Source organism: Sphaeramia orbicularis, chromosome 9, assembly GCF_902148855.1.
Source record: "Sphaeramia orbicularis chromosome 9, fSphaOr1.1, whole genome shotgun sequence".
NCBI classification, from domain to species: domain Eukaryota; kingdom Metazoa; phylum Chordata; class Actinopteri; order Kurtiformes; family Apogonidae; genus Sphaeramia; species Sphaeramia orbicularis.
The window spans coordinates 52,989,905-53,016,368 of NC_043965.1; the positions used below are offsets into that span (position 1 = coordinate 52,989,905).

At 39.6% G+C, this 26,464-nt stretch overlaps 1 protein-coding gene across 2 annotated transcripts in view; it reads right to left on the reverse strand.

The window, feature by feature from the left end:
• Window positions 1-26,464, reverse strand: part of smarca2 (SWI/SNF related BAF chromatin remodeling complex subunit ATPase 2) — a 109,364-nt gene that overhangs the window by 10,710 nt on the left and 72,190 nt on the right. The window contains exons 22-32 of one of the 2 annotated variants that reach the window (XM_030144541.1): window positions 26,251-26,297; window positions 25,961-26,127; window positions 23,169-23,332; window positions 21,282-21,509; window positions 20,585-20,662; window positions 18,182-18,400; window positions 11,576-11,799; window positions 2,297-2,402; window positions 1,791-1,892; window positions 1,199-1,322; window positions 719-852 (exon numbers count right to left, since the gene is read on the reverse strand). In XM_030144541.1, coding sequence (XP_030000401.1) covers window positions 719-852; window positions 1,199-1,322; window positions 1,791-1,892; window positions 2,297-2,402; window positions 11,576-11,799; window positions 18,182-18,400; window positions 20,585-20,662; window positions 21,282-21,509; window positions 23,169-23,332; window positions 25,961-26,127; window positions 26,251-26,297 — 1,593 coding nt within the window. Of the gene's footprint in view, window positions 1-632; window positions 853-1,198; window positions 1,323-1,790; window positions 1,893-2,296; window positions 2,403-11,575; window positions 11,800-18,181; window positions 18,401-20,584; window positions 20,663-21,281; window positions 21,510-23,168; window positions 23,333-25,960; window positions 26,128-26,250; window positions 26,298-26,464 lie in introns of both variants that reach the window. The other variant, XM_030144540.1, reaches the window with a different exon arrangement.

The following is a 26,464-nucleotide window of genomic DNA, read 5'->3' on the forward strand; positions in this document are numbered from 1 at the left end:
CAGCATTCTGCAGCTATGCAATGCAGTACCCTCTGGGATGCGCCTAGTTGGTCAGGGGTTCATCCTACAGCAAGATAATGACCCAAAACATAAGTCCAAGCGATGCCAGAACTACCTTAAGAAAAAAAGAACAAGATGGTACACTTGAAAACATGGAGTGACCAGCACAGTCTCCAAACTTAAACCTCATCGAGCCGGTTTGGGATGAACTGGACAGAAGAGTGAAAGCAAAGCAACCTACAAGTGCTACACATTTATGGGAACTTCTGCAACAGAGTTGGGAAGGACTTTCTGAAGAATATTTGATTTCCATTGTAGAAACAATTCCACAGGTGTGTTCAACTGTTATATCTGCCAAAGGTGGCTACTTTGATGAGTCAAAAGTTTAGAATACATTTTGGTTTCTAAATTGATTCCATGATTTCTTTTTTAACTTCAATTGTTTACTTGTTCTATGCTTTAATTTCAGAGCGCACTGAGACATTAAACTGCATCATTTTCAATTAAATTCTGGAAAAATTGGAGTGTTCTAAAACTTTTGACCGGTAGTGTATATGTAAAGTGTCATGAGATAATTTTTGTTATGATTTGGCACTATGTAAATAAAATGTGACTGATTGATTGATTGAAAGGAGTGTTAAGATTGAAACTGATAAATGTATGTTGTCCCAGTGAGTTCCTGACTGACAGGGAAATGCCTTGAGGTGGAATGACCTACATTATCGTCCTGGTCGTCATCGCTGTCGTCGTCACTGACCACTGGCTTGGCCTTGCCTCGACTTGGCCGTTTCTTGCCTTTGTCATGGCCTCGCGCCTCTTTACTCAGCTTGATCTTAACCCGCATTGACTTTGCTGGAAGGCATAGAAAAGAAAGAAAGAAGGAGGTTTTTAAGGAGTCTTACACATATCTTTTCAAGGTTTGCACCTATATTCAGGCTTAGATGAGTGGATTTACACTCATCCAAGCCTGACCTTCTACACTACTATTTAACATGTGACAGTTAGTTTCCTTTATGCAACTACTCATTTTTATTATTGATTAATAATTCTTGGTTTTCTGATAAAGTAGTCCACAGTACTGCTGGTGGAAGTGAAGCAAACCCACATAAGTGCCTGTATGCATGGTTTTGAATTTAGATGCAGAGATTTTAAGTGTGTGTTGTATTTATATTTTTGTCCTAGAAACCGAGCATTTCACCTTCTGCCTCTGAGTCGTCATCATCCTCATCATCGTCGCTGTCATCCTCGCTTTCTTCATCCTTGGCAATCTTCTGTCTGGCGCTCTTGAATACAGACTGAAGGACAATGGAATCCTCGTATATCTGTGTAAAAAAAAAAAAAAAAAAAAAAAAAAAGAGAGGCAGAATATGATGGTAAAGATTCCTTGAAAATCACAGGCGACAGTAGTACTGAGAAATCTGGAGAAAACATGGGAAAGGAGCCAGAACTGGCATCAAATTAAAGCTTCTTTGCCCTTTCACTTGGGTTGCACAATGCACAACAAGCTTGAACTCTTTTGAAGTAAAATCAAAATGCAAGCTCAAATGGGATATAGCTGGCACAGGATGGAAAATGCAAATTAAAAACAGACAGCAGTGATATTAAAATGTCCTGACTTGTATTTCACTGTGGAAAGTCTGAACACAACATATTTCATGTTTTGTCAGGTTGACTTATTTCAACACATTTAAGACAAAGTCGGCAATTACTGCTTTGTAACGTTGCCATTTCTTTTCACAACACGTAAAAGACTGAGAAGTTTCAGTGAAGACTGAGGAGGTGTTTCTGACCTGGGATCCTTCCAGGTTGAAGGTCTGTGCGTTGTGACACAGGAGCATCACATCCTTCTCCAGGTCTCCCACAGTCCTGTATTTGTGGTTTCGTACTCGTTCCTGTTGACAAACAGTGGCTACAGTTGGATTCACACTCATTCTGTACAGCTGAGCCCACATCTTGCACAACACTCTTTAAGATCGTACTTAACACAAAGGATAAAACTACACAGGTAAATGTGATTTATGTCATCTATATTTACACTGTACAACATTGCATGACCATTGATTTGTTTGTTCAAAACTGCAAATTAACACCCAAGACTTTGTGGATGAATTATGGAAGTACCAAAAATCTATCTTTTTGCCCTCTGGAAAAAACATCACAGAGCTTAGAAATATCAGTAGTGATGTATCTTCAGCTAAGAAACACAACAGTCGAAAGCCACTGGTACTAGTTAAAAATGAGTGTTCTGTTGCACTGTAGTCTTTATACATACTTATGAGTTATCAAATTGACCCACCTTTATCTTCTTGAAGTCCACGGGTTTGCGGATCAGCTCATAATATTCTGGCAGCTCCTTTCTGGATGGTAGCTGGACAAACACTTCACTTAGCTGTCTGCCTGATCTGAAACACAACACAGTCACATTACTGTCAAAACAAGCCATGAAAAAGGCATTTATTTGGAACATTGCACATGATCCTCACTTGGATAATGACTTGAAATACTTATTTTATTCAAACGTTTTTCTGTTCATTTTCCAGAACTGGGTAGTTTGTGATATTCAGGGGATACGGAACAAAATGTTTCTTATGACTTGACAAAAATGGCCTGGTGATATAAGGCATAACCATAAATGAACATATTGTGCCTTAAAGAGCAACTGGCATTGAGAACCCTACATGAATTGTGACTTCAACAAAAGAAAAAAACGAAAACTTAAGGAGTCAAATCCAGGCCAAAAGTTTTATTTTAGCCAAACAACAAAGTTCAATGGCATGAAAGCTGCCTTATCCTTAAATGAGTCTCTTGTATGTTAAACACTCCAGCAAAAAAACAAGGACAGTGTGTTTTCTGGGACGTACAATTTACAAACCTTTCCTTGGTGTATTAATCGCAATTTGCCCTTTTAAAGTGTTTTGTTGTGTATATATATATATATACATATATATATATATATTTTTTTTTTAAATATGAATAATGCAAAGCAATGAATAATAAACAGTTTACGCTTGAGGCCAGGTCGTCTGTTTCAAACTAAGCAAGTAAACAAACAGTGAAGCACATGGAAAGACCTGGAATTTGGCAGTGGCTGTGATAATCAATAACAAGGACAATCACACGAGGAGCATGAAATAAAAAGCAATGAGCTGTAATACAGTTACAGGTCCCATAAAACTGAAAACTACATTATGCATATGATGTGAGCTGTAGGAGCTTGATCTGGTTATTTTCTATGACTTTCTAAAACTTAGTGTCAGGACCTGAAATACCACTGACTAATTAGTAGACAAATGAAAATTTGGCAGTTGACTGGCCAGACTCCGCCTCTCTTGCAGAACATTCAACACCTTCTTCACCCGTTTTAACAATAACATCACACCAATCACCTGGACCCCTCCAATCCTCAGTCCCCCCACACAAGCCCTCAACATCAGTAAACATCTGGTAACCTACCTATCCTACGCATAGTAAACCCAAACAAAGCTGCTGGACTAGACAGGCTCAGGGGCATGGCACATAAGGACTGTTCCAGCCAGCTAGGAGGAGTGTTTACCAAGTTGTTTCAGCACCTCTTAGACTCAGACATTGTTCGCAAACAGTGGAAGGAATCAACCATCATTCCCATCCCCAAAAAGACACAGCTGAAGGACTTGAAGGACTACAGACAAGTTGCCCTGACATCTATCCTCTGCAAATGTATGGAGAGAGCAATGTGTCATCAGCTGTTAGGTGAGCTTGAAAACAAACTGAATCTACTCCAGTTTGCCCACAAAACAAAAAGAGGTACTGGTGATGCAAGTCTCATGCTTTTACAGGGTGGGGAAGCAAAATTTACAATGAACATTTAGTTGTTTTTTCTCAGCAGGCACTACGTCAATTGTTTTGAAACCAAACATATATTGATGTCATAATCATACCTAACACTATTATCCATACCTTTTCAGAAACTTTTGCCCATATGAGTAATCAGGAAAGCAAACGTCAAAGAGTGTGTGATTTGCTGAATGCACTCGTCACACCAAAGGAGATTTCAAAAATAGTTGGAGTGTCCATAAAGACTGTTTATAATGGAAAGAAGAGAATGACTATGAGCAAAGCTATTACGAGAAAGTCTGGAAGATACTATTAAAGAAGAATGGGAGAAGTTGTCATCCGAATATTTGAGGAACACTTGCGCAAGTTTCAGGAAGCGTGTGAAGGCAGTTATTGAGAAAGAAGGAGGACACATAGAATAAAAACATTTTCTATTATGTAAATTTTCTTGTGGCAAATAAATTCTCATGACTTTCAATAAACTAATTGGTCATACACTGTCTTTCAATCCCTGCCTCAAAATATTGTAAATTTTGCTTCCCCACCCTGTAGATTCAGTCACTAAACAACTGGACTCCACACATCCACACACAAGGATTTTATTCATGGACTTTTCATTAGCTTTTAACACTGTAAATAACAACACCCCGTTACACCGCCTCTCTGACCTCCAGGGTCACCCCACACTGATTTTATGCATACAGGACTTTTTAATGGACAGACCACAGCATGTGTTTTTTGAATGGTTTTAAATCCAATTCAATGGTTTTAAAAACAGGGTTCCTCCAGGGCTGTGTTTTGTCACCTATCCTGTTCTCTGCCTACACCAACAGCATCACCAGCAGCAGGGAAGGACTGAGACTTTTTAAATATGCAGAGGACATGGCCTTGGTGTCACATATCACTGACACCCAGGCCCTGACATGGTACCAACAGGAGGTCCAAACTTTTGCTGAAAGTTCACTAGAGCTCAACATCAAAAAAACATGAGAGCTATGTTGTGGATTGTCAGGGAAAAGCCCAGACCTGTTCTAACCTCTGAGGATCCATGCTCTGTGTGTAGAACAGGTAAAAAGTTTTAAATACACTCCTGATCAAAATTTTAAGACCAGGTGAAAAATTGCAACAATTCACATTTTGCACTGTTGCATCTTAAAAAGGTTCTAAATAGAGTTTCAAAATGCAAAAAGAAAAAAATGGAAGAAATGGAAGTGAGACAAAACAAAATTTGAGTAAGCAATTTATTGAAAACAGTAATTAAGCTGAAATAGGCTGTTCATCGTCCGATTAAAAGTTTAAGACCACAGCTAAAAGAAAAAACCCAAACCCCCCTTAAACATAAAGAAAAGTGTCAGAAAAGGTAATGGAGCTCCACTGTTCTTGTTGACCACTTCAAAAGTTCCTTGATGGCATGCTTGATTATTATTATTAGGGAGCCAAGCCCGCAGGGCCTGGGGAACGCATATGCAAGCAGACGCATTTCCTAAGACCAGCGGTGCTAGGAACCCTATTGGTTTTGTTCATATATATATATATTTTTTTCCCTTTTTATTCCTCTGTTGATAAAACTGATGCTGCAGGTGAGCACGATGTGGGGTCAATCCTGAGGCCAGCCGAAAAGTTTAATAATGATTGGTCAATGTGAGCGTAATTTATTACAACAAATCCAAGTCACAGCACATTAAGCCTTGCACACTACTGGTGCATTTTCCCATTTCAGCAAATACTGCAGCTGAGACGTTGGAATACTAACTACAACTGCAAATTATTATGAACGGGGGCCAAGCCTCCCTGAGCTTGCCCTGAGCTCATCATCCTTCAGGGCCAACTTCCGTGGGTTCTGTGGGGCCTGGGGGCCAAGTTGCACGGTGAGGCTTGGCCCCCGTTCATAACTATTTTCAGTTCTAGTTATAATTATTATTATTATTATTATTAGTAGTAGTAGTAGTAGTAGTAGTATCATTATTATTATTATTATTATTATTATTATTTTTATTATTAGTATTATTGTTGTTATTATTATTATTGTTATTATTATGGGAATGTTTCCAGGAGGCTAGTGGGAACGTTGCTCCAAGTGGTGAAGATGACTTCACGGAATGCATCCACTGTCTGGAACTGATGTCCATTTTTGCAAACTTCCCTTGCCATCCATCCCCAGATGTTCTTAATTGGATTTAGATCAGGGGAACACACAGGATGGTCCAAAAGAGTGATGTTATTCCTCTAGAAGAAGTCCTTTGTCTGGTGGGCATTGTGTACTGCAGCGTTGTCCTGTTTTTAAACCCAGTCATTACCACACAGACCAGGGCCCTCAGTCATGAGGGATGCCCCCTGCAACATCTGCACATAGCCAGCCGCCATTTGACGCGTTTGCACAACCTGAAGCTCCACTGTTCCACTGAAGGAAAAAGCACCCCAGTGTTGGTGACATTTTTTGGGTGTACCACTTGTCTTTTTTGTTCCATAACTCTCAGGATCTTTTAAGATCTCCCCTTCCAGCTCTAGCAGGGGGACCCCGAGGCGTTCCCAGGCCAGCCGAGAGACATAGTCCCTCCAGCGTGTCCTGGGTCTTCCCTGAGGTCTCCTCCTGGCAGGACAAGCCTGGAACACCTCCCCAGGGAGGCGTCCAGGAGGCATCCGAAACAGATGCCCGAGCCACCTCAGCTGGCCCCTCTCGACGCGGAGGAGCAGTGGCTCTACTCCAAGCTCCTCCCTGGTGACCAAGCTCCTCACCCTATCTCGAAGGGTGTGCCCAGCCACCTTACAGAGGAAGCTCATTTCGACTGCTTGTATCCGGGATCTTTTCCTTTCGGTCATGACCCAAAGCTCATGACCATAGGCGAGGGCAGGAACGTAGATTGACCAGTAAATTGAGAGCTTCGCCTCTCGGCTCAGCTCCTTCTTCACCTCGACAAAACAAAATCAGGCCAGTAAAATTACTCAAACAGCCCAACCCCCTCTGTGTGAACTGTAGATGCTCAGTGATGAAGAAAGCCAACCTCATCACTAAGGACCCCTCCCATTCTGTTCACCACTCCTTCATGCTGCTGCAATCAGGCAGAAGCTACAGAACCCCACTGACCAGGAAAAATATTCTACAAAAACTGTTTCCTCCCCTTTGCAATAGCTACTCTTAACAACACAAAACAGACTGCACTGTGTTTTTAGTTATTCTGTGTTTTACTTGTTCTTAACTGTTATACTGTGTTTTTGATGTGTGGTGGTGTTTTCAATGCCTGAGTGTGGTTTTTAACTGTGTCTTACAGCCGTGATAAAAGAGAAATTTCTGCTTTTAGTTGGAACAGACAATAAAGTTCTCTCTCTCTCTTTCTCTCTCTCTCTCTCTCTCTCTAGCTATCTATCTGTGAACTCAGATTCATTTGAACAGAAAAGGAGCACTCCACGTTTTTTTTTACTGGCCTTTTCAGCTTAGATAACCTCTAGGTCTCTTCTCATGAACCTGAAAACATTAATAAACAATTTTGAAAGAAGAAGAGCCGGGAACAAAAGGAAACATTCTGGCAATTCATGAAAATATGGGTCTGTTTTGGGTCTCAAGCTAAAAAAATTGCATTTACACATTGGTGTATTGGCTGTCATACACCTAACGTGACAGTTCATAGTTTGTATTAATGTTGGGAAGATAGATGCCTCCCCAGTTAGATACCTCCCCATATTACTGGAAAATTCCACTTTACTTTGCACATTACAGTCTATTGTTCTGTGAATGGGGAACTACAAATTCAATAGATATGAATGAATCCTGTACACATTTAAATCCATTCACAATCTCGCCCCTCAGTACCTGTCTGACCTCCTCCATGTCACCACTCCAGTCCGTTCCCTCAGGTCCTCCTCCTCTATCCACCTCACCGTGCCCCCTGTCCGTCTCAGCACCATGGGAGGCCGAGCCTTCAGCCACTCTGCTCCTCAGCTCTGGAACTCCCTCCCACCATCCATCCGTAACTGTGACTCTCTCCCCACATTCAAATCCAGACTCAAAACTCACCTTTTCAGAATAGCCTACCCCCCATAAGCTCTAATCTCCATTCTACTACTTCATTTCTATATATAGTAATTATTTGTTTTAATCTGTTTATTTCTTTGTATTTTATGGATTGTTTGTTTTATCTTGCTGTACAGTGTCCTTGGGTGTCTTGAAAGGCGCTTATGAATGAAATTTATTATTATTATTATTATTATTATTATTATTATTATTATTATTATTATTAATCATTTTAAGGTAAAGAAAACACAATTCTTATTTAAAGGTGTCTACACACTAATGAACACATCATGAATATTAAATTCCCATTTCTACATCTTGGGAGAGACTGATTCACATGTATACAATTGTTGGCATTCATATTATTTTAACAGTTAAATAAATTTCAAAGTGTGCCACTTGTGATGCGATGTAGAAGCCTTTCCTGCTTCTAATAATCGATGTATTGGGACACCCCTAGTGTGATGTCATGTGCGGAACCTCTAATGGTATAAACGCCAATCAAAACAAAAAAAAAAAAGCCTATGCTGAATGTTCAGTATTTCATATAACAGATGATATGTCCATCTAAGTTTGTGTACCTCTGTGTGTGTCTTAAGGGACTGCTGGCTGAGGCAACTGTACAAAGTGCTCTCATTAACACAACAATGAGAAATCTAACTATCCTTGACATCTGTATCTGCAGGAAAGATAAACACTGACTATGGTGCCTCCAACTGCAAATAATGACCTGGCGTTTGGGAAAATGGTAACAGATTTAGTTAGTGAGGAGAAATGAGGGTTCATGTTTTTTACAGTAACCTTGTAAACAGAGCTCTATCTGTCTGTCTGCAAAACAATGTATGAAAGTACATGGTGAGGGTGTAATGATTAACAATTCATGACTGGAGACTGTTATACGCATGATGTAAAATAGGGTAAGTACTGTTTGCAGATAAGAGGTGTTGTGGAACTGGGCGATATGCAAAAAAAAATATAATAATAATAATAATAATAATAATAATAATAATAATAATAATAATAATAATTCCTGTTTGTGACAGAAAGGTACTAAAATCCAGAAAGCCTGTAAAAGTCCTGGTGTGGAAATTCCACAAACCATCCCAGTCTAGTTTAAGTGAGAAAAGTGCCAGAGCTATGATTGAGACGCTCTGGGAAGAACAACCATCAAATGGGAGAGGAAAGAATGTGACTTCTGGAACTGCAGGTAGCAGTTTCCTGGAAAGCACTCAGGCGTCGAACTCAGCCAGTGCATATTTGGGTAATGGGAACTCAAATGCACATGTTTCTCCATGCGTGGGTGTATATTACAGGGACATCTTGCACATGAGCAAATTGAAAAACCACCTACGTGACAAAATAGACCACACAGACAAAATAAACACTAGCACATTTCCAATTTCAGGAGTACTGGACTAAAGACTACAAGGATGTTTATCACACTGTAATGATCCTAAGACATGACTTCATGTCTGGTCATCCTTCCTCTACTGACCACGACAATTCTGAACCTTGCATCGGCTGATCACTATTTAATCTGATTTTTCAGCACGAGGATTACCCTTTGTGAAACATCTATACCAGGGGTCGGCAACCTTAAACACTCAAAGAGCCATTTGGACCCATTTCCCACAGAAAAGAAAACACAGGAAACCACACAACTATTTTGACAACTGAAATGAACGTAAGACTGCATATATCATTTGTTTTTACCTTAATGCTATGTGTATATATTAAAAAATTACCTCTACAAGGTTCAGCTCTGGACAGTGCTACGGTTACGTGTGCCTTTTGAAGAGGTTCAGCACTGGACAGCTGGCTCGAAGAGTTGTTACGTTCGCAACCGACAGATCACTAATCAGAATACAGGTTTTAACCTTGTCCACTCACAAATGGGACTGATGGCTTAATGCTTTTGCCATTATTTTATTGAATGACAAAAAATGTAATACAATTCATTTTAATGTTAAAAGATCACCATAATCTTCAAATCTACAATTACATTAAAAAAAAACTAACAAACAAAAATAAATCAATTTAAATGAAATACACATTATTCATGTTCCGGAAGCCAAAGGGAGCTGCAGCAGAGGGATGAAAGAGCCATGTGGCTCCGGCCAGGTTGCTGACCCCTGATCTACACCTTCAAAAACACTTAATATGAGATAAAAAGTAAAAAGTAATGAAAAGGGGAAAAATCCCATTAACTGTTATCATGAATGCCTGGAATGGAACTATTAAACTCAGATATCAGTGATGGCTCAAACTGTTGTGGATGTTTTTTCACAGTCTACACTTGTTCCCCAACCCAAGAGTCATGAATTATTTCAACCATCAAGGGAAGAAGCAAGCCTACAAAGACTCTTTCATCAGTATCTACAAAACTAGAGCTGCAATAAACTACAGATAAAGCCATGAGGGAGCCACGTCTGTCAAGATGTACAGTAATAATGTACAGTTAAAGAAAGTGAGCAAATGATCCAGCACAGAACCACTGTCATTGTTTTCACCACTGGACACTACGAGTGTCCCGATCTGATGTAAAGACCGGTATTGGCTGCTGATCTGGCTTTTTTTTTTTTTTTGGGGGGGGGGGGGGGTAAACAAACGTCCTGCCCCCTCAAATTACAGTTTCCAAAGGTAGGGAAAAGGAAAATAAGCTGCACAACAGCGGGAGGCTTAGAGGAATTAGTAAAGTGTCTTTCACTTTCACTTTATGGCCTGCGCATACTCATTCTGAGGTACGTTAGTGAAGCGTAAGTCAGGTTATTTTCAACCCACAGGGCTTTTGTGGTATTATTTGACCCGACCCAACCCACCTCACAAATAAAGTGACATTCTTTTAACCTGACCTAACCTGCCCCACAAATAAACTGACATTCTTTTGACCCGCCCCGCCCAGACCTGTGAGTAACCTGCTGATTGACGCATCACTAACGTGCGGCATGGAACACCACCCCCATGTAATACCTGGACGAACCTAACTAAACTGGCCTGCCAAAGGTTCTAATTTGGCCCACAGTATGAATTTGGAAAGTGCAAAAATTATACTAAAGTTATTAAGAGTCAAAGGTGTCAAACTTGCTTTAGTTCAGGTTCCACATTCAGTCCACTTGTGATCTCAAGTAAAATAATGGCATAATAACCTAACATAACATGTACACACTTAAAAACCCTCAGAGTGGCTTACTGAGCGCACTACTGCCCCCAGTGGCCTGACTTACCAGTGCATGGCAAAGTTTTTGGACAGATGGACAGACGGATGACCAACTGATGACAATACCCTGTGGCCAGTTTGGCTGAGGGTAATAAATAATAACTCCAAATTTGAATCAAAATTTCATTGTAGAAAGTCCGTATCGGATCGGTATTGGCAAAACTAATCCTAAAAAAAAATAGGATCGGATCAGAACATCACTACTGGACGCAACGCTAAATGAAAAGAATCAAATTAATCTTCTTGTGAATCTTTTCAGATCAGAGTTACTATCCAAAAAACAGAGCTCAGTTATAAGAACTCTATGTAAATATTCAGCTGACAATGAGTTTTTCACTTTAGTAAAAGAGTAATATGGTTGGTGCGGAAATTGCTTTGATTCATTGGTGGTTTTGGTAGGTGTGGATGCATTCTGGCTCATAATTTCCCCGTGCAGTTGATAATTAGGAACAGTAATGAAAGAGGTTACTTAGAATAAGAGAATAAAAGCAGTTTTATTCTCTGCCACTAAATTTGTGTGCTTAGCATGTCCTTACCCATCTCTGTAGTTGATCACAGTGTCGATGATGGTGTTCATTTGCTTGGTGAGTTTTGGGGGGTTGGGGGACAGTTTCTCAGCCGGTGGGCGTCCACGTCTCTTTTTGGCCTTGCTGCTGCTGTCCTCCCTGCCCAGCGACTCTTTGTCCTGACGTCTCTTGCGTTTGCGCTTTTTCAGCCGGATCTCCTCCTCCATTTCCTCCAGGTTCCCATCCTCAATGGCCTGGACATGAGCAGAGAAAAATCAACAGATTAACTCTATGATGATCTTAGCTTGTCCAAATAAGGTTTGAGATATGGGATTCTTGTCAACTAGGGCACCAATTTCATATTTAGGCCTACTGTTCACTTCATCATGTTAAGTGTACGGGCTTTTAATTCAATGACAATTATCAGTACTAAATGAAATGTCATCATGACAACATTTTTGTTAATTTTAATCTTCACTCAGTCAGTTAAATGTTGTTTATATAGTGCCACATCATGACACATGCCGCGTTTCCACTACGTGGTACCGGCTAGACTTGACCTTTTTGCATTGCCATTACGTAAAAGGACCTGGAATCTGGTACCCGGTATTAGTTTTTTTGGTATCTGTTCCATCGAGGTTCCAAAATGGGGGAAGAGATACTAAAATGTGACGTGTAAACACTGCAGACCACTGATTGGTCAGAGACTTGTCTCTGTGTCATTGTGTCATCAATGTGTGACCCACCATTTTTAAAAAACACATTCGGAAGGTAAATATACTGGTAGGTTAATCCACATGATGGCAGCTTGTAAAACGACACTGTGGTCGGTCGAGGAGGTTCTGACATTTCTGTCTTTGGTGGTCAATGAAAAAATTCAGCGTGAACTTGATGGGGCAACACGCCACAAGCGAGTTTATCAGCACCTCTCTGAGCAGACGCCATGGAAGTTACGTGCCACATTGCTATGATGTCCAGGTACGCTAAAGTCGGTAGTATCCTGTAAAGGAAACGGTCTTGAGGAATAGTGCCTGGTACCCAAGTTGAGTCAAGCCGAGCTGGTTCCACGTAGTGGAAATGCGGCAAAAATTATCTGATGACACTTTACATTTAGAGCCGGTCAAACCCGACTCTTAAGTCTAACTCTTTTGTGTTGATGATGAGCAAGTAGGTGAAATTACATGGTGATGTTTAACATGCTAGCATGATCAGTGCTTTGTAACTTAGCATTGGCTTGCTCTTCTCCAGCTCTACCTTTTTGTCCAAATATGGTTAGCTTTGGTTAGCAAAATACCAAGATGGCAATTGTGGTTCTGTCCACTTCCTTTTTGTAGGGGTAAACTACAGATATAAACCCACTGTCCGTGAGTACACCACCAATTATATATACCTCTTTTTAAAAGTTATTAAGACTTGTTAAGAGTGCAGTCTTCAGTTGCACTTTCTGATGATTATATAAAAGTCTGAAGATGGGTTATTTGTCCCTTGCTCACTGTGGATAACACAACTTATTGAATTTGATTTAGATGACAAAATAGTTGTTTGTTTGCAGATCTTTCAAAACCACCAGAATTGAGAAACATGCTCTAGGGGCAGCTTTCCTTCCAGGGATATGGCTATATCAAATGTTTTTTCTTTGTCAGAAGCAGAAAGTCAACTAGTCCCTGCACATTTTGCTACTTATAATTGGAGTGTTTGAAGCACAGTGAACAGTTCTAACATGCTGCTGCCTTGGTCTCAAAATCTCTTTGTTCTATTTTTGTATAAAACACCTGAGCCACAGTCAATTAAATGACTGTGCCAGGCTTGTGGCATTTCTGAGGGCTGTGCGTCACATCTTATTTGGTCAAAGGGTTTCATTAGCATCAAACTGAACCTAACTTCAGCCCCAAACAGTCAATACTAAAGAGGTGAAAAAAACATTGTGTACTATCTTTAAATTTAGTTGGTGACAGTTAAAATGTGTATCTTATGTATGTTGTTTTGAGTTGAGAAAATTTCTTTGGAGTCATTTGTGTGGTTCCTTTTAATTTAATGGCCAAAACTATATACTACTAAGGTACAAGGAAAATGATCATTTAATAAAACAGACAACTTCATGACTTTACTTTAGCTTGCTGGCTAGGTGCCACAGATACAGGCAGTTTGTTGCCAAGAACAAAACCAAACAAGTTAACTGAGTACATCTTTTCTCCTCAGAAAGTAGTCAAACTGTAATTGGCAGTGTGACCATAACCGAAAAAATCAATTTTCAGGTTTGTTGTGCTATTCATATAATCAATGTTAGACAGCAATCAATGTTAAACAAGTGTGTATTTCCAACAGATGTTTCTCCTTAAAGTCTACCCCTGTATTTAAACTGGATAGGTACTCAGAGTCCAAAACCCTCTTGCCCCAACTTGAAATGTCAGTCAACGTGAAGAAAAAATTCCAAGCTTTACCCCATTTTATGGATTTAATACATAATTTATCACTGGCACTACCACCAACTTTTATAGAAATCAGTGCTGTAGTTTTTGTGTAATCCTACTGACAGACAAAAACAAAATGGAAAAGACCCTATTTGGCAGTGGTTATAACCAGGGTTATTAGATGCAGTAATGCTCTCCATAAAATGCACTTGGATAAGAATACAATCGGTTGTTGACAAGATCTGAAGTTTCATTCTTAGCTGTTGCAAAGCTGTGGCTGTAAAGGGAAACTACCAGGCACAAATTTTAAAGGGGCTCCGTGTAGTACTGATATTCCAAATTCACTTAGGACTACCAAAAGTAACAATGAATCGACACTATGCATCCTTAGTTTTCCTCAAACTAAAACTCAGTCGCTTATTCGTTGGTCTTATAATCCTCACATACTGCATTAGCTGATCTCCATTAAAGCTCCATTAACAAAAGCTGATAGAAATTAGTCACAGTAAAACCATAAATCACCTCTGTTTCTGTATGGTTTGTATTGTCAATAGCTGCACTAAAGATATGCTTGGAATCCAACAAACAGGGTCAGAACTGTCACAGTTCAGTCTGAACTGTACATCTACAAGCAGCCAACTTGACACAGATAAGAACCTCCCATAGTAAGTTTATACCTTCATAAGCCTAAGAATCAAACTCACCTAAGGAGAAGACTCACTGCCATTTCGGCAACAAACTCCATTCTTTTCATTTATAGCTCTGTCCAGTGGAAATCACAACAACAGTGCTTCTAGCTTCTATCACAAATCAGTTTCTTTGACTCTAAAGTTCTTGGTGGTTCTCATCCCATCTCATCACTTTCTGATGCTTTGGTAAAAGGCCCCATAGCGTTAGTTTTCATCACCATGGGGGACTGGCAGAGACTCATTACTCCCTCTAGTGGTCACACAAATCCCCTTTGGAGCAAATTGTTTCACTTTACATATCTATGTTAGGTGCTATGCACTATTTTTTCTTGTCTTTTTCTTCTTTTGACTTTGGTCTATTTTTGATTGATAATTTTGGAGAGATTCTGCCTAGTTTATTGCATTTTTCTAGGTTAACTATTTTATGTCCTTTATGGTATTTCTCCCATTTTTATATGTCTAAACTTAATTAGTTTGGCGCCACTGGCGCTATATAGTGGAGCACCCGTGGGGCAGCTCGTTCTCTCTCCTCCTCCTCAGTGATGCCAGTGTCCAGAGCGCGCACATCGAGGCGTGCATCCGCTCCACTCCACGCTGGTTGCCGCATGTCAGCTTAGCTTTTAGTTAGCCTTCTGTTAGCTTTTCTTTTCGTTTGGCCAGGTGGATCCAGACGTCCTGTTTTCGTTGTTCTTTTCGTTAGGACTTATGTTGTGGTTTGTTTTTTTTGATAGGGTAGTGGTGCGCTGACAGCTCCTACGACCCTGTATAGGGTTGACCTGTCCAGCGCACGTCCTTATGTTTATTTTGCCAGTCCACTCTGGTCTTTTTCTTTTGTTACTTTGGGCATGGGGTTCTAAAAGGATTTGGCTCTGCTTAATTAAAAGCACCTTATTTCAACAGAGAAAAGAAGTAAACCGATGAAGAACGAAACTAAATAAATCTAATACAATAAAAGATGTTCTTTTGAATTATACCCTTTTGACTCTGGTGTCCTTTGTAAATATGTTCACCTTCGGGTCGTAACACTCTACAACACAACACAGTGGCATCTTTGGCAGGATTCCAAAGTTCTTTATTCTAAACACTCCAATGATAATTTGGGGTAGTTTTTTCATATTTGAAAGTAGAAATACTACATACAGACCTTTTAAGTAATATGTAATTCAAAACATATTAGTGTAGTGTATGTATGTCAGTGCTACATGAGGTGTGTGTAGCCTTTATACACAGAAATGGGTCATAAATTATTTTTGTTACATATATGTTCTATAGCAGACATGGGCAAACTACTGCCAATTAAGCTTTTTAATCTGGCTTGCTGAACTAGTCCATATTATATTGTGGCATCACGAGGGGGCAGGTTGTGAACGATTGCTATGTAACCTGGGATTGCCAGCAGCCAGACAAGATGGCCACTGTCGGGCACACGACAAATCCCAGAATCCAGGCACCACACAAAATGGCCACTGGGATATGCGCTAACATCTCCCCGCAGGCATCAGCACCTGGACAGCTGCAGGTGCTTAAGGCCGCTGATTGAAACAGGACTAAAAGGCTGCTGGAAGTTGGAGAGGAAGAGGAGAGAGCACATGACTGGGAAAGAGAACAAAGGACTGGGAAACAACAACAAGGGAAGTGATTGACGGGAGCCTTTTGGACAAAAAAGACACTTTATGTTGAACTGGGTTGGACTTTTTGATTACTTTTCAAAGGACTTATGTTGCTCCTCTGGGATGTTTTAAGTTGATTCTAAGCAGTTATTTTGGATGAAAGCAGTTACCCAAGTTAACCTTTTGACAAAGCTAGTGGTGGAATAAAACCGCCCCACCTGCTGAACTTTGACTTCGGATCATCTTGAGTTATTTCACACTCTCCAAAATCTTATCAACTCAGGAAAACCTCTCATGATGTTACAATATTAACAAATTATGTTATCATGAAACCTCATTTGTTTTGCCTTTTCCCTGCATTTCCCCAGTAGACAGTGCACTTTAGACACATTGACCTCTTCACTTTTTCGCTTTGCACTGTGACCCCTTCTGCAAAAATGAGCAGAACAAAAGTAAAGTGGGCAGTCAGTGCAGGGTGTTTAATAAGGAGTGGATGACAAAGTATTTTTTTACTGAAGTCCGATCAACAGCTGTATGTTTGATATGCCAAGAAAATGCTGCAGTTTTCAAATAGTACAATATCAGCTGTCACTTTGCCACTAAGCAGGCTAACTATGCTAGGAAGCGGTCAATGCAAGAATGGGTGGCTACTGCTCAGAGGTTAATGGCTAATTTATAGACTCAACAAAAAAATGTTCACAGACAAACTGCAATTCAAAAAATCAAGTCCCAAGGCAAGTTTTATGCTGGCATTCAAATGAGCAAAGGCCAGCAAGCCTTTGCTCATTTGTCAGTTTTTGAAAGAAAGCATGGTAGAGACAGCAAGTCTCTTGTGCCCAGAGAGCAAAGGCAAGTTTGAAAAAAATCAGTTTATCATTCAGGACAGTGACTCGCCATGCAGAACTGATTGACGAAGATATAGTCTGCAAGTTAAACAAAGAGTCCTTTAAGTTTTATTCACTAGCATTGGATGAAAATAACCACAAACAAATTTTTATTGGAGGGATTAACCACAGTTTCGAGATAACGGAGGAGTTTTTGGCCATGGAGTCCCTGAAAGGAAATATGCAAGAAGTGGACTTGTATTACTGGGTGTCTGCTGTCATCGAGAGAATGAAGCTACTACTTGCCAACAATGTCATGGCCCCCGATACGTGAAGAAAACTGGATGACTTGCACAGAGAATTCTGCCATTGGCCGAACAAGCCACTTGAGCTGTTGTCCTGTCCCCTGTCACAAGACCCTGAAACAGCATCAGAGGGGCTGGAGTTGATCGATCTTCAGTCTAACTCAGTTTTAAAGGAGAAGTTCAACTCTCTTAAACTGAATGACTTTTGTGCTTCACTTAACAAAGCCACGTTTCCAAACCTCTGGAGGTGAGAAGCAGGTGTTGTTTGGCTCGACCTATATGTGTGAGCAGACAGTGTCATGAACATCAACAAAGCCGCTCACAGATCCTGAGAACAGCCACAACAAAACTAACTCCAGACTCTGATGCACTGGCTAAAGAGGGAGACCAATAACATTGCTCCCACTGAAATTGAAGGTTCAGTTCTCTACTGTCTTATGAAAAAAAGCATTTGGAAAATAATTTGTACAATAAGCCTTAAATATTCATGTTTTGCTACCTGTTAAAGGCCAAAACCTTTTCTGTAAGGGCTTTTACATGTCATATATAATAGTTCACAGAAACACTCCATACATCTGCTCCCGGCCCAGCCCCTCTGTCAAATTTTAGAACCCATTGTGGCCCGTGAGTCAAAACGTTTGCCCATTCATAATATACAGTATAATTGAACTGATTCTACACAGACACTGACAGTAGCTTACTGCCAGTTTGTTCCATCTCCATGTGACAGCAGCCCAATTTATTTGTATTTCTTTTGTTAGAAGGGTCACAGATTGATAATGGTCCACAGACTTTACCCGAAGCCATTGCTTTTCAGTCAGTGTGTCACTGTAGTCCACATCTCGGCGGCAACGTGAGCCTCGGCCAAACATCTTCTCCTCTTCCTCCTCATACGTGAGTCGTTCTACTTCAGCGTCGTCTTTGATGATCCAACTGGGTAACTCATCCTCCTCCATCAGACGGGGCTTACGTTTTGGATTCCTGGCATCCTCTCGGCGTCGATCCATGTCCATCCGCTGCACAGGAGGAGAACCAGCACAAAGATAAAGCATGACATAGTACAGGTGTTTTTGAAGAGCTTTGATTGGTGACCATACCCATCACTGTGTTAACCAGAGAGGACACTCCAACACAGCCTAGATTGCCTCTCTTTGACCACAACAAAGACATCCTTACAGAATTTCTTTACTTTGTTCACACACACTAACTCAGACACTGCAGGCACAACCAAATGCATAATGTGAAGTGAACCTGATCATGAAATCTTGCTCACACTACCTCAGGATCTCGGGATCAGTATGGGGAGACTAAAGTGCTAAAGATTTATCTTGATTCAGACGCCCAAGCAGGGTAACAAGTCATACTCCATTTAATTATTCTGGGAAAAGTAATTTAATTATTTCATCCACTTCCAGAACACTATAACTTGCTTAACAAGTGAAAAAGTAGGTGGTGCTTACAAACAACCCTGCCCAGTTGCTCAACATTTCGCATCTCCTGCTAACTGATATCCTGCCAAACCTGGGATTAATTTTGAGTCTGAACACTCAATGTTTTTAAAAACTTTTCAAAAATTTGTAAAATAAATAAATTTAAAAAAAATGCAAAAATTGAGGAAAAAGGCACATGTAAAGAACATGTGTGTGAAATTTGAAAAGAACTGAGAGAATGTCTGAGAAATCGGTTGAACAAATTTTCAAAGTTGAAATATTCAAAAATTTAAAAAATCCACTGCATCTCTACTAGTGGTAAAGAATATGTGTGTGAAGTTTGAAAAGAATTGGGTGAATAGCGTCAGAGAAATGGGATGTACAAGAATCTCAGACAGACAGACAGAATTCCTGGTGTATCTATATGCAGGGGCGAGCGGGGCTACAAAAAGGTTTTTGCCATGTTATTATTACATTGTTGAATAGAGGGCACACACACTGAACAAAGTAATAGGATGAGTTAGAGACCGTGAGAAGTACAGGTTTGCAGTGAAAAGACAATTAATCACAGTAATAGTTTTAGAATGATGGAAAACCTTCAAGTATTATGGAGCGAGAGAACCAGCTGCCAAACACTTCCAGATTCCAATTGGGCCATGCCCTGACCTGCCCCCCACCCACCTCACACACACACACACACACACACACACTCCAGACAGAAGTAATTTTACAGAACAAATCTGAAACTTACTTGCTATATCCACAAATTTTATTTATGGCGCTAATGTTCCGAGTACAGATCAACTAATATTAGGTTTGTAAAGGTGGATTTCAATATAAAAAAGCCAATGCATAATGCATGTCTGAATCTAAATTATCTTTGATTTTACTGGAGACTGGATGACTGTTGACCTGAATGTGTAACTCAAAGGAATAAATATAGAAATAAATGAATGTGAATCACTGAACATTAAACTCAAACTACATTAATTACCAGTAAATATTAAGTAAAACCTCATCATTAGTAATTAAAGTGTAGGATATTACATTTGTAGCGACTATGTAACATGTATAAGCTTCCATGAAAGAAATTTAATGTCACATTGTTTGGAAATTAGAAGTTATAACTATGTTTTGTATGAGAATTGTTACAAAGTGATACAGGAACCAGACTTCTGTCGCTTCTCTCGGCTGTTTACAGGATGGTTTTGGCTAATTGTTCACTGTTTTCAATGAAACTGTGGGCTTTTAAATGTGGAATTGTATGTGATGCATTTTCACATGAAAGCACTTGTTCCCCTGACTTCCATCTCCTTCAGCTTTAATTGATTAGGTTTAAAAAAATAATAATTTTGCTTTTAGGATTAATATTTACCCAGGCATGTGACAACTTTATTCTGTAATAAGTATTAGTATGTAGTAGTTCATACCAACTTTCCCTCTTTGTAGGAGGGATTTTCTTAAAAAGTAGTTTTCTTAAAAAGAAGTTCATTGCAGCCTTGCCAAAGGCTAAAGCTCCACTTCAAATACTTTTTTAATCATGAATTTTTCAAAGTTCAAATGTATCATTGACATGAGACTAGGAGCCAAATTTCATCATTACTATTTGTGTTCTAAGCCTTAACAGTTGCTTGTTTTTGACCAGATTGACTGGAAATTTGTCCTGAACATCAAAGATATTGTACAGATCATTTGCAACATGTAGTCACATGATGTGCTATTGGTGAAAGGAGTTGATATAGATTTATCACAACAACATGTATTTCTTACCATGAATAGTTCGAACTCATCCTCATTGCGAGCGATCATTTGGTTAAGTGTTTCATCATCAGGTACCTCATCTTCCTCCTACATGTACATTGGGGAAAAATATCAAAACACCTCAACACATCCACAATATATTAAAACACAGACTGACTGTTCAACATTTACTTTTTCCAGCAATTGGCCACATTTAGCACCCATCACCTATTTTTCACCAGGTTTTTTGTGTATATTCCTATTTTTCCAATGCAAACTAAAGTACTTCAACTATAAACCTAGGTGTTTTTCAGTGAAAACTATAAGTACAATATTAATTGAACAGGAACAAAAAAGTGCTATTCAACATTCTTTAGTGACAGCTCTAACTGTTGCAGCAAAGCAGAAGCTTCAGGTGCTCGGTTCTAATCAAATCACTCAAGTAGTTAAATAACTGAGAGAATATTGGAGAGCCAAGTCATATTAAAAGTGGATGGCAAACAGATGAGGATGGTAAACTAGCTGATTATATTCAAAAATATCTGTGTGGGTCTGCTGTAATCTGATAAAATCAGCATGCTTAAACACATTCATTTGGCAGCATTTTTCAATCTTGCATTAGTATAAAACTTGCAGATGATGCACAAAAAAATCTGCCTTAGTTGTAGGATGATTTTATATCAGAAATAAATAATGTCCAAACAGAGCTTCCAGACTCTGAACCTACCTCATTCTGCTCCTCATGCTCTAAAATGGCCTGAAGGAAGGCCCGACGCTCATGGCTAGAGGACTTCTGGTCAAACATGCCAGCCTGGATAACCTTCTGATCCACATTCAGCTTGTATTTGGCAGCTGCCAGAATCTTCTCCTCCACACTGTTGACGCTGCAGAGGCGAAGCACACGCACCTCGTTCTGCTGACCTATGCGGTGAGCCCGGTCTTGAGCCTGAAGGTCCTGGAGTCAGAACATCAAAGAGAAACAACAGACACTTGAGCTGCCTTGATTTGGAATATTATTCAGATACAAAAACACAAAAGCATTTTGTCGAGAGGTCAGGGTGACTTAGGCTGGGAAAATAATGAGGTAACAGGTTAGGCATTGGCAGATTCTTTCTGCTTTTGAATGCTTTTTAAAGTTTTGTGAAATAACATCTGCTCAAAAGTAAAGCTCTGTATCAGACATTAAAATCACAGATTTTCAATATGAAAATGTTTTCAGTTTCAGAAAAGCTAATCTGAGTTGATTCAATCAGGTTTATGCATCTTTACTCTGAGAATGGTAAATGAAAAAGCTATTATCAATGGAAAACATATACTTTTCTTTTATGTATATATATGCTATATAAAGTGTGCATTTAAAAGGTTCAGTAAGTAAGATTTACATGAATTTAGGAGGATCCAGTTACAGAAATGGAATATAATATCCATAACCATATTTTCATTGATATATAATCACCTGAAAATAATAGTGAATAAACAAACTGACAGTAATGAAGGACTTTGCTGTTTTAAGTGGCTGCCAAAGGGTGAGGCAGGTTCAGGGCAGAGTAATCCGCAATTTTATCCATGGATGGCATTAAAGTTCAAATAGAAAATTCTATGTCTCATAAGCTAATTTGTCCTCACTGCAACACAAGGCGATGATCTGCTCAATCTGTTAATTTTTGATGTTTGATTCAGCCCAAACTTGAAAAGGACCTAGAAGACCAGAGAGGACACTTTGTCAACTCAAATCCAATAAAATGACATTTATTTTGCACCTCATAAGTAATTTCTGGATGTTTCAGGTTTATAATCTAGTGAACAGATAACAGATAAATTAGAGAAAGCATATTTTCTATCAATAATTCAAACAGTACGATATCAGTAAATAATCAAACAAACTGCGCTCTACACCCATGACGTCTCTAACCCCCTCCACAAACTTTACAGATGCTGATCAGGGAACAGACACCAGTGATCTCCTACCCTGAAGCAAAGAATCAACTAACTGACCATCTAATTAAATCAATATGCACCAGCTGGGTCCACCGGAACATCAACTGGAAACTCTGTCTAAACTCTGCTGTGAAGTTAGTACTGCCCCCCAGTGTGCAAAATCAAAATCAAAACATTAAATAAGCAGAATGTTTCAGTGCAGTGTAAAATGTACTCTAGGTTGAAAACTTGAAAAGAATGACAAACGTTGGGCATGTTCAAGCAGTAAGACAGATCTAATTTCCTATCACACAAAAGAATTAAACATATCACTTTTGATAGTCATGTAATAAAAAGTGCCCTGCGTCTGACCTTTAAAATACTCATCTAACGGATAGAAAACTAAACCTGTTTTCTGAAACAGAACTCTGATATAATATTATTAACAGTGCAATTAAATAGCTTTGTTTTGTCCAAATTAATTTTGCTTGTGAAGTAGGAGGAGAAAAAACAAAGACAAGACACAAAATCGGTAATTTTAGTAAAACCATGGTTCCTCATCAAAGAGTTAATTTGTTCTCCTTTTCAGTGACATCTCCAAAGAGCTGTGAACTCTGTGTGTAAGTTCATGTTCATCCTCTGAGCTCAAGTTCCTATCCCTCCAGGTTTTACAAATGCAATGTACAGATGGACAAACCTGGTGTGGGTTCCAGTCACTGTCGAAGATGACGACAGTGTCAGCGGCCTGCAGGTTGAGGCCCAGACCCCCAGCTCTGGTGCTCAGCAGGAAGATGAAGTACTGAGATCCCTCCTCGTTAAACTTCTTCAGCAGTGCGGCTCTGTCCTCAGACTTTGTGGTTCCTGAAAACATCAACCACAATATGTTTCGACTGCAGAGCCTTTCAGGGTTACTCTGAAAAGTCTGCTTTGAGCTGGAGACTGTTACTAATCCAATCCTTAATGTTTGTTCTCCAAGCACTGAAACAGTTTCTTCTGTTGTTGTAACTAAGTAACTACAGACAACACTGCAGACAACATGAAATGAATGAATGTAAATGACAAAACAAAAAAAGACATAAAAGGCATACAAAAACCATATACATGTAATTCTGCAATTTTGTGCTGGGTTCACAACATCACATTAAAATAAACACAATGTGTGTGAACAACAAGATAGACTTAAGACAAAAAAACATACAGCATAAAATGAAGAAAGCAAGGTAAATACATAACAAAACATAACAAGGCACAAACAACATAAAAGCAAGACATTAGTGACACAAAAGACAAAAATGACAGAAAATATGAAAACAAAGTAAAATATAAAACAAAAATAATGTAAATGTTAAAAATGTTACTGGCCAAAAAGACGTAGTAAGATGCAAATAACACAAAAGATAATAATGATAATAATAATAATAATAATAATAATAATAATAATAATGATAATAATAATAATAATAATAATAATAATAATAATAATAATAATACATTTTATTTATAGGCGCCTTTCAGGACACTCAAGGTCACCGTACAAAGTTGTTAAAATAAATAAAACAATTAAAATTACACACATACATATATACAACCCATAGGTACATAAAATGGCAGCAGATAAAAGTGAAATTATGGAACTGAGTAGGACTGTCTGAATAAATAAGTCTTAAGCTGGGATTTGAAGGTGGTGACAGTAACTGAATTTTTTGTGTTCTGGGAGAGCATTCAAGAGGCGGGGGGCTGAGCGACTGAAAGCAGTGGACCCCATGGCAGTCAAGCGGGCAGGTGGGATGGTGAGTTGGACAGATGAAGATGACCTAAGACTGCGGGTGAGAATGTTTATGTGGAGGAGGTTACCAAGGTACTGAGGGGCGAGGTGGTTTATGGCCTTGAAGGTGAGAAGTAGGATTTTATACATGATGCGGAATTTAACAGGAAGCCAGTGGAGCTGTTGCAGGACAGGTGTTCTATGACTCATGGAGGGGGTTCTGGTGATGATACATGCGGCAGAGTTTTGAAGCAGTTGCAGTTTATAAATGGATTTGTCTGGTAAACCAAATAAAAGGGAGTTGCAGTTGTCTAGGTGGGATGTGATTAGGCTATGGACCAGAACTGCAGTATTGTTGGGTGAGAGGGATGGACAGAGACAGGAGATATTGCGCAAGTGGAAATAAGCTAAGCGGGTGATATTATTAATGTGAGATTGGAATGAGAGAGTGTTATCAAGGATGACACCCAGACTCTTAACCTGGGGGGAGGGGGAAACTGGGGAATTGTAAATCTGAATGGAAAAGACGTTTACTTTAGATAGGGTGGATTTAGTGCCAATGAGAAGAATTTCAGTTTTGTTACTGTTAAGTTTGAGGAAGTTGATGGAGAACCAGGGTCTGATTTCCTGCAGACAGTCAAAGAGGTAAGTGGGTGGAAGGGTGGAATTGGGTTTGGTGGATAGGTAGAGCTGGGTGTCATCCGCATAACAATGGAAATGAATACTGAATTTATGAAATATCTGACCAAGGGGGATGAGATAGATGATGAATAAAAAGGGCCCAAGAACAGAGCCTTGGGGAACACCAAAGGAAAGAGGGGATGGGTGGGATGTAAATGTTTTTAATTGAATGAACTGAGTGCGACCAAAGAGGTATGAGATGAACCAGTTGAGAGGTGTGTCTGAGATGCCAATGGAGTCTAGTCTGCGGATGAGAATGGAGTGGGAGATAGTGTCAAATGCTGCAGTTAAATCAAGGAGAATGAGTATTGTAAGGAGTGCAGAGTCAGCAGCCATAAAGAGGTCATTCGTGATCTTTAACAGAGATGTTTCTGTGCTGTGTAGTGGGCGAAAACCAGACTGAAATTGTTCATAAAGGTTATTGTCGGAGAGGTGGGCATGGACCTGAGATGCAACTGTTTTTTCAAGAACTTTCAAGAGAAAAGGTAGATTGGAGATAGGACGAAGGTTATTGAAGTTGTTTGGGCCGGCACCAGGTTTTTTGAGTATGGGGGTGAGTGAAGAAGATGATTTGAGAGATGAAGGGACAAGACCAGGAGTGAGAGAGGAATGAACAAAGGCAGTTATAAGAGGGGTGAGGTAGTTTCTGGAAGCTTTGACTAGACCAGTTGGCAGGGGGTTGAGCTGGCATGTGGATAGCTTGGCTTTCCTGATGAGGTCCCATATGTCAGAAATAGGGGAAAGCTTGAAGCTAGACAGTGTAGAGGGAGAAGTGTGGACAGGTGGGAAGGGGGAGGGAGAGAGGGAGGGGGGAGGTGTGTGTGCTGTGGGCTAGCTGTTGGTGAATATTGTCAGTTCTGTATGTCAAAATGTCAAATAGCTAATAAAAACTAAATGTCAAAAAAGAAAAGACTACTAGGGTCAAGATCAAGTTATTTGCTATGTATAATTCATACCTGAGACAATGCCATCTCATTCATTCCCTGACTGCAAAAAAAGATAGTAGTCTTCTTTTTAAAAATCTGGCACACCAGTGAGCTTACCATCTAGACGGAGGTATTGAAAGTTGCGGTAGCTGAAGTAGTCCTCCATGATTGTCATTAGAGTGGTCATTTGACAGAAGAGCAGGACTCTGTGGCCCGTGGCTTGGAGCTTTGGCAGGATGCGATCAAGAAGCTCAAACTTCCCAGAGGCTCGATAAAGATCAGGCCTGGACAAAAATAATGGTAAGATCCCAATGTATGGTGAATAATAATGCTATTCAATGACAGTAGTACAGTTCAGTGACATTTCAGTATTGGAGTATGAGAGATGTACTTAGTGTCCAACGTACCCATTAATGATGCCATTCGGATAGCCCAAGTGCTCAGCAAAAGATTCCTGTAACAGACAATGTTTACTGGTGTATGTGAAGGACACTATTTCTTCTGTCTTCTGTTGCAGTATTGTGGACAAAGTTATTAAAAATGAAACTACCAACAAATTGCTTATCAGTCTTTTTACAGGGCAGTAATTCTCTAAATTTACAAAGCTCTTCTTTATATAGG